General features: G+C 32.8%; 1 protein-coding gene across 1 annotated transcript in view; it reads left to right on the forward strand.

Moving 5' to 3' along the window:
• The first annotated feature begins 5,439 nt into the window (after positions 1 to 5,439).
• The window catches only part of LOC149420177 (protein turtle homolog B), a 30,337-nt gene continuing 23,643 nt past the window's right edge, over positions 5,440 to 12,133 (forward strand). Inside the window, exons 1-2 of the mRNA XM_089636437.1 lie at positions 5,440 to 5,618; positions 5,726 to 5,889. Coding sequence (XP_089492563.1) covers positions 5,567 to 5,618; positions 5,726 to 5,889 — 216 coding nt within the window. The 5' untranslated portion in view covers positions 5,440 to 5,566. The remainder of the gene's footprint in view (positions 5,619 to 5,725; positions 5,890 to 12,133) is intronic.

A 12,133-nucleotide genomic window follows, 5' to 3' on the forward strand; every position in this document is an offset into this window, starting at 1 on the left:
GGAAATAATAATAATTATGCTTTTCGTCAGAATCAGAAAATACTCAATTAAGGAGTGATGGAGTAAAGAGTGGAAAGTAAAAGTTTTGAGAAAAAATTTAGACTTGCATATTTGTTTAAAACTGAATGTTTTGATTATATTGCGCATCTTAGGTGATTTTTCACAAAAACGACCCTTTACAAGCTCTCGAGAAAAATATGGTTTTAAAAAATATATTCATATAGAATGTAAGTCAACAAATGCTGATTAACAGTATATAAGTTTTATTATATATCATATGTAGAATTAATAAATCTCATTTAAAATGAATAAAACAACATCACGTTAAAAAGCCCTGTTTGGTTGGAACGAGTGAATCTGTTGATTTTGACAACACGAGTCATGAATCAGATTTCATTCTTGTTTTGTATTTTGAATTTGTGTGTATTTAAAAGATTTCATTGTTGATGTTTCACAGTGTTGAAGGAATTGGAATATCATTTAGGCACCTATAATAATTAATATTAAAAAAAAAAATTATGGTTAAATTTTCAATTTGGGAGGCGGGTATGAGCCAACAACCCGGGAACCATTTGTTGGATAGCCAACAACCCTGCCATAGGTCACTCCAAGTGGTTCGCTACGTTTGTTGACTTAGCGGGGGTGCCCGGGTTTATGGGTGAGGTTTGTCCAGGTCTTGTCGGCGGTTTGCCCACAAACTGCGTGGGGAGGCGGATCGGGAGAGACTGGTTGAGGGAGACCTTTGATCTCTCCAGCTGAACTCTGTCTTAACCCATCGCTATAATTAAATTTTAAAATAAAATATGTAGTTGAAACACCACGTGTTCAAAATTGCAAGTAAGGTATAGGTTAAAATTGTAAGAAACATTTATTAGATCGCCTAAAATAAACTATTGTACTTGCATCAAAATGATCCCCGTAACAAAATGCAGTCGACATAATAGGCCAGTGCAATTAGCGCCAAAAATGGGGTCGCGATCGAAGTAATTCCGGTAGTCCCAATTTTTTTATATGTTATATAAACTGATCCCCTGATGTAAAATCTGAGTTTCCGACCTTGGCGCACCTGTGCTCGCGCCGCCATTTTGAAAAAACTGGCCGAAATCGGGCCAAAATCTAGTTTTTCCCAAATATCTCATTTCCAATGCAAATTTCGGCTAAAATATCTTAACTAGTGTAATAGAACATAAAATAACCTACAACTTTTGTTAAAACAAATTTCTTCTATCTCTAATAGGTACCGAGGTAGAAAGTCGTAAAGGTGCGTATATTTTTGAAAAAACAAGTTTTTTGCGCGACTAGGTTTGGTTTTTTATAAATACCTCGTTTCCAGTGGAATTTCATGAAAATTTTATTGATACCAATTATGTAGAAAATAGAAGAAAAGAACGGAAATCGAATGGACACGGGTTCGAGTCCCGTTGGCGTCATGTATTTTTTATCAAGAGATTTTTTCCATCCAGATCCAGAGAAGTGGATGAGTGTTTCAGGCGAACAATTATTACTTATAAAAATAATTGTTATCCTTTGTGCTATGCATAAATAAAATCTTGTCTTAAAAACATTAATTTATCAAAAAAATAATAATTATGTAGAACATAAAATTTCAAAAAAAGCTGTGCAGTTTTTATGTTTATATAGTTTTTTTTACCGATATAAAGAATAAACAAATCTAGGTAGGTACGCACAGAAAATCTATCACGGTTTATTATCACGTTATTAGATTTTTGTTTGCATTTTTAAATACTTACATCTATAAATTTACTAGAGGGCACTTCGGTATGGGCAGGGGGGCTACCCACCCCCCCACCCTTCTATTCCTCCCCTCCGGTTCCCTTCACAGACAGTTCCATCCTTCGTTGGACTGCTGGATTCGTTTATCTTCATAACATTTGTGAGGGTATCGAGTCATTCTGTGGGATTGAATCAGAAACGTCAGTGCAACATGTAGAGATGAGGCCTACAAGAATTAAGAGGGATGATCGAGACGTTCAAACTCTCATTGATTGGTTTGCTTGCCATGAACCATTTCCTAAAACAAACGTGATTATGTCTATTAGCAGTGGCACAACCGGGGATAGCAAAGTCACTTGTTACATGGCTGAAAAGATGGGGAAATTAGCTATGTCTAAAGTTATCAACCAGAACTTTGGAAACCTACACTTAAAACGTAATGATGTGATAGTTTCTCTTGCGGCGGTGACCAGCAGTGTCAAAAATCAGGGTGTGACTATGGCAATAGATCCATTAATGCTATTCAATATGAACTCTCTCCTGTACCATTGTCTCTTTTCTCAGAGGAAGGCATGCGCAAAGGAACGAAGTCTATATTTTATTCATCATTCAACCCTCTACCAAATAATACAGAACTGGAAAGCAGTAAAATACACGTACTTGATGTAGGATATTTACTGCACAAAGTTGTATGGGGTCGTGCTCAACCTTTTTCAGTAATTTTCCAGCAATGTGTCAGGTATGTACAAAATCATTATGGATCCAATGCAGTAGTGGTATTCGATGGATACCCAGATTCTATGGGAAAAAAAAGCACTAAAGGGGTGGAAAGAGCACGGCGTGCCAGAGTTACAACTTCTGCTGAAGTTTTGTTTTTTGAAAGCATGCACCCACAAGTGCCACAGGAAAAGTTTCTGGGAAATGAGAAGAACAAGTCTCGTTTTATTTCCCTACTCAGAACCTCATTTGCACGATCCCACATAACGACAGTACAAGCTGAAGAGGATGCTGACGTTCTCATAGTGAACACAGCAAATTCGTTGTCATCTCAAGATGATGTAGTCATAATCGTTCGTCAGGATATTGATCTGCTGGTACTCCTCACAGCTCTCTCACCTCCCAACGTATATTACCAAAATGTTGGAAAAGGTAAATCACCTAACGCGTTGTACTCGAACAAATGTTTTAAACACATTGAAATAGTTGAAAACATTTTATTCCTTCATGCCATAAGTGGTTGCGATACAACTGGAGCTCCGTTCGGTCAAGGCAAACACAAATTTCACAAACTCAGTGAATGAACTTGTTCGTGTATTTCAAGACCCAAAAGCAAAGACAGAAACAATCACTTTGGCTGCCGAACAACTATTTGAACTTTTGTATGGCGGCAACGAGAAATCAAATTTGGAAAATTTAAGGTACATCATTTTTGTCAAAGGAGTAAAAAATAACTAATTCAATTTATCCAGGCTACCACCCACCAAAGATGCAGTCCAGCAACACGCTTCAAGAACATACTTGCAAGTGCAGACTTGGCTTGGTCACGATAAAGATCCGACTGAATGGGGGTGGAAAAAGGATGCTGTTGGGTTACTTACTCCAGTAACAATGTTGAAGGAAGCTGCACCTCAGGCCTTGCTGAACTTCATATCATGTCAATGCAAAAAAGGTTGCGCTGGAAAGTGCACCTGCAGAAAGTTGGGTTTGAAATTTTGCCTACTCTGAATTCATTGCAATGGCAACTCCTGCGAGAATGCTGTAGAAGCCTTCGTTGATGACGATGACGAGGAATATGATGATCCAGTCGCCACAAATTTGGGTGATGAGACAGATGAAGAAGCTATTCAGGGCCAGAAGTAAGAAACTATAGTCAAGGGCTCGTACTTCTGTCTAAACTGATCTACCATTAATTTTATTTTTTGTTATGCTGACAACTTAACTAATAAAGAAAAGAATGTCAATAAATGTTAATTTTACAAAAATACCAATTTTTTATCTTTTTTATGTACCTTATCATCTTAATTGTATTAATAATCTTAAATGTATGTTGTGATTACGTTGATTGGCATGTCAGACCAAGCTGCGAGCACAAATGTAGTGGCTTGGCCAATTTTAGTGGTCTTCCCATTGGGAATGTATGGCGACCAATATGCTGAAATAGTCTTATCTACTATATTTATAGCTAGGTCTGACACAGGCATGACGATTGTTGTCAACGTATATGTTCTTAGAACAATAATTGTTAAAGAAAAATAAAATCAAGGAATGCCAAGTTTAAAACGCCTAACCTCTGTTTCAATTTTTGGCCTGGTTTTGGTGGATTAGAGTTTGGATACGTAATAGAGATAAAAAAAAATTATATACCTATTTCTTTAACGAAATTTTATTTTCTACAAAATTATTACCAATAAATTTTTCACAAAATTGTACTGGAAACGAGGTATTTATAAAAAACCAAACCTAGTCACGCAAAAAACTTGTTTTTTCAAAAATATGCGCACCTTTACGACTTTCTACCTCGGTACCTATTAGATATAGAAGAAATTTGTCTTAACAAAAGTTGTAGGTTATTTTATTTTCTATTATACTTTTCAACATATTTTAGCCGAAATTTGCATTGGAAATGAGATATTTGGGAAAAACTAGATTTTGGCCCGATTTCGGCCAGTTTTTTCAAAATGGCGGGGCGAGCACAGGTGCGCCAAGGTCGGAAACTCAGATTTTACATCAGGGGATCAGTTTATATAACATATAAAAAAATTAGGACTACCGGAATTACTTCGATCGCGAATCGCTAATTGCACTGGCCTATAAGTGATAAAGGAGCATTTTCCTTATTGGTTAGTTTGATGGCGTCGTATCATTATCTTCATTGTAATGCAGGGCTTATAGTAATAGTAAAAAAATATTGATGAATTGTTTATCAGGTGCGTTTACGGATTTTTTTTGTACTTTGATAAAATAAATAAAAGTATTTAAGAGATGCTGACATTTCCTAGTGCTCTTCAATATTAAACTTAAGTATAAAAAACTTCTAGAATCTTGACGCCGCCATGCAAAATACAGTGCCTGTTGAAATAAAATTTAGGCTTTTTGTGACTGGTGACGTCATACCGACAAACTACAGATTTCGAGAGACCCTCACAGAGACTCATTATTATTTTAATTGTTACAACTAACTAAGGCAATGAAAAATAGTAGTATGTATGTTAAAAGTTCATTAGTGATAAAAGATCGACTGGAGTTCCTTATTATTATTAATTTGTTTGCATTTGAGTCGCATGAAAGCTTTGAAAAATTTTCCTAACTCATATCAATTAAAAAAGCACCTCTCGCACAATTTTTACACATTATCATAAGTACTACCTGGTCATTTATTTTAGAAAATGATAACTCATCTTAACGATCTAATTCGTCTAAATGATTAATAAAGCTATATAAAGTTACAATTCATTAAATATTAAAATCACCATGATACTACATTGAGGGTTTATTCAACATTATATTTATTACAATCTTATTGATTTTCTAATTTCTACTGGGTTTCCGAGAAAATTGATTATTTTTACCCCGGTCTTCTCCAAATTATATTTTTTAGTGTTATTTTGGTAATGTTGGTAAAATAAATGATTTTTTACTGCGGTCGCGTTGGCACATCTGTTTGCTGAATTGTTTCGCCAACTTCATTCGCAAATAAAACTTCAAAACGGTCTGCGCGAAAAACATCGCCGTCTGCCACTCCTGCGCGTTTCCTTCTATTTATTCTCCCGTTTATTTCAATGAATCGTTGTAAACTAAGTTTTTATTTTTAAGCAATATTAGGAATGATATTATGTTTCTCCGTAACGTGATTTACTCGTTATTCTTTGCCTCAATTACCCAAGGTTTGTGTACTCTTTGTATCTTTCATTGATTTTTTCGGAAATAATATGTTTTGAAAATTGCTGTCATAGACTTCGGGGAAAACTGATTTTTTTTTGGGTTGTTTCAGTGTTGTATCCTGTTTCGTGCACGACTATTCGGCATTATGCAGCTGATGTGGGAGCTAATATTACGATTCCTTGCGCGGGACTATCGAAGCTGACGAATGTTGATAATGTGATGTGGGTCTTCCAAGGAAAAGGAAACAAGCAGATTAGCAACCATACAATCAAAGTGAGTCCCCAAATATTCAACAACAACTTATTCACCACCATTCCTATATTGCATCAAATCTCTGAGTTCGCTCTAGAGAATTTGCGCAATTAAACGATAATAACTCTGTATGGAGGATTCTATTAATATCCTGTTTTTTATGTTTGAATTGAATACATAGATTGTTGGTGTATAAAATGTTTACATGTATCTGCTAGTCGACTTTAATGTACTAAATCTACAAATCAATTCCACAATAATTGTATTAATACATACTGAACATATTGAACCACAATCCTGTTAGGAAAATATTAATATTTGAGTAAATATATTTTTTACTTGATTACGCTAATTTATTTTGCAATTGCGGCCTTATTGACACCTGAAAAGATGTTTAAAACAGTCTTAAGGTTGAACAATATTTTTTGTTTACCATTTTTTGCTCTTGCACAAAAGTGTTTATCAGTACAAAACAAATACATAGTGCTGAAATGCTTATGTTGTGTTTGTCTACATGTAAAGAATTTAACCACAAGGATTCGAACACATATTACGTAATATATACTGGCAATTTTGATTTATGCATATTTTTTTTACTTAATATGACTCATTGAGATTTCCATAATTTTTTCTATGGAGTTTTTATGGCACTTCTTTTGGGTATACAATGAAAATAATAATTGTTCATCTGACTTTATGAACATAATTATGTTTTTATTTTAATTTGTAACTTTGTGGTGGCACATTATAAAATTTATTTTAGTAGTTAGGTACTATTCAGATACGCCCAAGTCTTTAAAATATGAATCAAACAATGTGGTATCTTTGTATCTTGTCTAATTTTTTTTACATTTAAATCAAACAAATCGAAAAAATCAAACAACAACAAAAAACTTCATATTTCAAGAAATATGAAGTTTTGAGCTCTGGATTCAAGAATCTTGAATCCAGAGCTCACTGTATGAGAATTTTTGCTGAGACAATCAGACAGATTTCAGCTTTATATTTACGATTATCCTTATGAATGTGTTTAATTGACTTTTTCATACCAACAACATCATCATAAATACAGTACAATTGTCTCCCTTACCGCCATAGTTAGAAATATGAACTAAACAGTGTTAGAAAGAGAAAACACCAAGCTTTATATGCAAATTAGAAGTTAACCACGGAACAATTAAAGTTTACAACTCTATCAAACCAAAGGTTATGACCACAATTTGAGAAAAATTTTAAAACTTTGTGAATTTTTTAATTAATTATTTTTATATGAAACAACAAAAAGTGAGGTGACATTAATGTATATAATACATTTGTCTGATAAAATATATGTTTTTTTTTTCATTATCAGTAATTTTAGTTCAGTGTTTAGAGGAATAACGTAACGATAACCATTTTTAAAACTTATTATTTTTGTATAAAAAAATTAAAATTTCAAAAATTATATATTTATTTCTAACAATAACCTTCAGTCACTTCCATAAACAGTTTTTAGTTTTCGGATATATTCAGTAATATCCCATTTATTTTAATTTTATTGATAAATTCTCCGACTTTCAGAATTAAGATATAAATAATGGTCAATATGTCAGAGGCCTGAAGGATTAAAAATTAAATTAAAATCACGATAATATATAAAAAATGAAGCAATTAAATCCATCCCTGAGCGCATTGAATCAGTTAAGAAGATGATCCTGTGTCAGTCAATTGATTCGTCTTTATGAAAAGTACCTTGAGTTGTATTGTGATTATTTGCTACATTGTTAAACCTCTGTTATCTGTTAGCCATAACTACAATACCAGACGTAATAATGATTGCTTCTGTTCATTCCTACAGTCGTGTCTATTAGAAAACCCATTAAATTAATGACACCTGACTGGTTCCGGGTCAGTTGAGATAACAAAGAATGTGGTTTTTCCATTAAATACAGTGGCGGTTTTTTCTAAAGTGCATTTGTACAGTGAACACCAAAAAAACTGACACTTTGTACACAAAACTGAAAAGAAGAAAAGAAAGTAAGACAAACCTTTATTATAATTTTACCAACAGCGCGCCGTGCAAATTTCGTGCAAAAAAAATCACCCGTCTGAATGATACTACCCAAGAGGCGAGTCTGAAATGAATCCTTTACGTGCATTCATCAATAAAGCGAATACGGAACTTTTTGTTCTAAGAAATAGTTCATACAAAACATACTAGTGACGTCAGAGTGGTAGACCTGCAAATCTAGGATTTTTACTGGATCATCAGGCCTCAGTCATATTCTGTCAGACGGTCGAAGTATTTTCGCTTTGCAATTAAATGGAATGTATCTGAAAACTGGAAACTGTTTTTGGATGTTGATGAACAAGCTGTACCCCGCCACGCGTTGCTTTTGCTCAGTCTGTCTGTGCAGATACAGAAACAATAGCGCATGTTGCTTTCACGTCAAACACATGGCGATGTTTAAAAAAAAACATGTTTTCACTTATCACAGGTGACATATATATAAAATAGATATATAGAAATGCACACATATTCGAATGCAACGTTGTGTCAAAATTTCAAAGCAATCGGTGCAGAACTTTGGGAGATTTATGATTTTTATATTATTACTCGCACAGACTCACAAATAATGAACTGCTCTTCCTCAACCATCATTCGACAAATTATGGATATTATTCACCATTGTCGAGAATGTGTAGACTGGTCAACTCAAGTCAAAACCTTAACTTTTTTGGGATAAGTCTGAATGATTTTTGCCAGTCGCTAAACAAGTGACGGAATATTATAAGTGTCCTGTGGTCCTGACCCACGGCGTATTCTTGACTTGACTCGACTTGTCACTTTATTTTCTTACATTATATCTGCCATATGTCTTTGCTTTCATGTACCTTTGTCTACTCCTGTATTTTTCATTTTACTGTATTCGTGTTATTATTTTGTAATTTGGACGATGTCCGTTAATAAATAAATAAATTAATTAGAAATAAAAATTTTTTAACCCAAACATTTTTTTTTTATAGGCTCACTTTACGTTTTTTGTAACTAAAATTACTAATAACAAAAAATTATATAAAAACACACTTATTTTATCAGATAAATGTTAACGTCATCTTAATTTTTTATTGATTCATAAAAAATAATTAATAAATATTTCACAAAATCTTATAGGTTTTTTCAAATTTATACAATATTACAATTTATACAAAGACCCGAACATTGTAACCCTCCTTCAAATTTAGAGATTAATAAGAAGACTGGGCGTCGTACCTAAATCACTTCTTAATAAAATAAATAAATTCTCCAAACATTGCAAGAACTTTAACGTTTGTTTCCAAAGGTCGAAACACTGTCAAAATCACGTTAATATTTGTTTTGTTAAGTGCACTCTTATCTTGTACTAAGTCAGTGACGGTTCGTGGCCTTTCTCACTGGGAGTTTTATCGGAGATTAAAAAAGGGAGAAAAAAAAATCTCTCAGATATATGAAAAAATGCTGCGTTGGTCTTTTCCATATTATTTAAATGTTTCCTTAGATCTAAAGCAGCGGTCGGGGAACTTTTTTAACCATTACCCCAAAATATATTTGCGCAAGTCGATATTACCCCTTCCCCCCATTTTGAAAAGAAGGCAATCAATGTATATTTAACCCTTAAATGCATGATTTATTAATTTTTCTGGAAAAAAATAAATTTTGCTGATATTTACATGCATATGCAAGGAAAAAAAAAAAGGAAAAAAAAAAGGAAAAGAATTTTATTTTTTTGTAATTTTTTAATGATATTTGATTAAAAAAAAAATTGTTGCAGGTTTACAACACCATGTATTTAATAAAAATTAATATGAACAATTTACGTATGAAAAAAAAATAAAAAACCTAAAAAAATTTCTCAAAACTAATAAGTGTACCGGAAAAATACGAGTTATTACATATAAGTATTGTATTATTGTATCTACTTACCTAAGAAAATCAAAATAATAACAGCAAAACAATACTGTAATTCTAACCTCCAACCAATTTTCGAGAATCTTCACTTTGTTAAAGAAAAAGTGACATTTGACAAAAAATTTTGAAAAAAAAAGGTGATGCCACTAGATAAAATATATTACCGTGAACTTGATAATTCTAAAACGGCATGCATTAAGTATACACCAAAGAGTTAAAGGTGGTTTGAACGGTATGTTGCAGTTTTGAAACAGTATGCATTTAAGGGTTAAATAAACATTATTTATTGAATTAATTTACACGGAAAATAAAAATAAAAGTTACATGAAAATAGTAAGTATGTAATAGACAAACAAAATAAAATTGGATCAAACAAAAATTCAGATTTTCAGGATTCCCTTTCAGTTTTTGGAGAAATGATGTTGCTTCATGTTTGATCCAATTACTTCAAAATTGGGACTTTTTGATGTAAGAGCAATTTGAGTACAGTCTTCGGCGTTTAATCGATTTCTGTTCTTCGTTTTTATGTTCATTAGAGTGGAAAATCCTTGTTTACAAAGATAGGTTGTTGCAAATGGCAGCAACTTTTTAACCACCTTCTCATGTGCAATTTTGAAAGCCTTCGTAGCTTTTGACATCCAAAAAGACGACAGATTGGCTTTGCTCTCAAATTGAATACGTGTTTCAGTATTAGATCGAAGTTCAAGTTTTGTTTCTGCCAAACCCGGGTTCTTCTGGTATGTTAGCAATTTCACATTTAAAAGGATATACAATCAAAGGATTGAAAGTATGAGTATCAAGATCTGGAAAGTAGTCAGAGAACCGTTCTCTGAGTTTGGTAAGATGTTTTATAACTGTATCCTTGATGTCATCAAAAGCAATATTTTCACAGTCTTCCAAAAACAAAGCTAACTTTGAAAAAGTTATCTTAATCTTGTTCTTTTCTGCTTTCTGTCTCAAAATCAAATAATAATAGCGTCTCTTACTTCCCACGCACACACCTGAATTGATTAAGTTTGTAAAAATACTAACACGTTTATGAAATAGCAAACCAGAAAAATTTCCTTATTACCCCAAAAAAAACATTTTTACCCCATTTGGGGTAATTTACCCCGGTTCCCCGACCGCTGATCTAAAGGAAGTTCATTAGATCACTGCACCAGAGATTAAAGACCTAGCCACCAGATACAATTCGAAGACTCATAAAAAAATCTGTGGCAAAAAATATAACATCAAAAACTAATTTAAAATACAAAAATCATAATTTACGCAACAAACTGTTTAATTTGATTACATAAAAAAGTATATCTTCAGTTATTATTAACTTATTTTAAAAACAACTTAAAACACAATAATCACAGAAAAAATATGTTGATTCTTGCAAAATACTATTCTGTAAAAATTTGGTATTAACAAATCTCATTGTTGCGGTCATTTAACCTTACAGGTTAATTTGTTCGCTTTTGGGAACACCTTACATAGGTCTCATGAAAATCGTTGTTTCTTCCTTAATGTCATCAGTGGGGGATCTTCTATGGAGGTCATTTGGTCAATGACCTCACGAAAATATGCTGCAATATTATAAAATTTTAAAAAAAATTATCGAACTACCCGATTATTAATTTAGCTTAAAATATTTTTGCAGATTCGTATAGTAATAGCGGGTTCCAGTGCCATCTAGCCTCCAAGTGAAAAGCTATTGCATATACCAACCGTGGGTCACTTTGAATTTTGTCCCCCAACTATATCCTTTCTTTCTCTTTGCCATACAGACAAAGAAGGTAAACACTATCATGTCTGACGTATGCTTAGTATCGTACAAAATTTATTTTGAAGGGGGTTTCGGTCATGACCGCGGTGAGATAGAGAATCTGCGACCTAAGATTATTATGTTATTGGAGGGAGATGACAAAAAATGTCAATCGAAAGTATTTGCGTGATAAACAATAGCCATCCATTGATCTTGAATATCAGTTTTTGAAATTATGTTTATATTATTGTTGACGTAATTTGCATGGATTCATTTGAAATTTCATATTCTGTTAGTATCGGATTAAAAGAAATCGCAAACAATTTATTGAATCATCACAAACACTTTAAAGTGTCAATTAGTTTCTGTCACAGGAGATAAAAATAAAGAGATTAAAAATGATATTTTAAAACGAAAAGTTATAATTTTTGTGATGTGTTTTTGTGTACTATAAAATGAACGTATAGGTACTTATGCTTTCGTTGTTTACTTTTTAACTCAACTGATAAAAATTGGACTGAGATCGGAGTTAGTGATTTAAAAACATTTTAATAGGAAATGCAATTTTAATGAAAAGAAAAACAAGA

The sequence above is a fragment of the Hesperophylax consimilis genome, chromosome 10 (genome assembly GCF_061612785.1).
Source record: "Hesperophylax consimilis isolate HC1 chromosome 10, BYU_Hcon_1.0, whole genome shotgun sequence".
In the NCBI taxonomy this organism is placed as follows: Eukaryota; Metazoa; Arthropoda; class Insecta; order Trichoptera; family Limnephilidae; genus Hesperophylax; species Hesperophylax consimilis.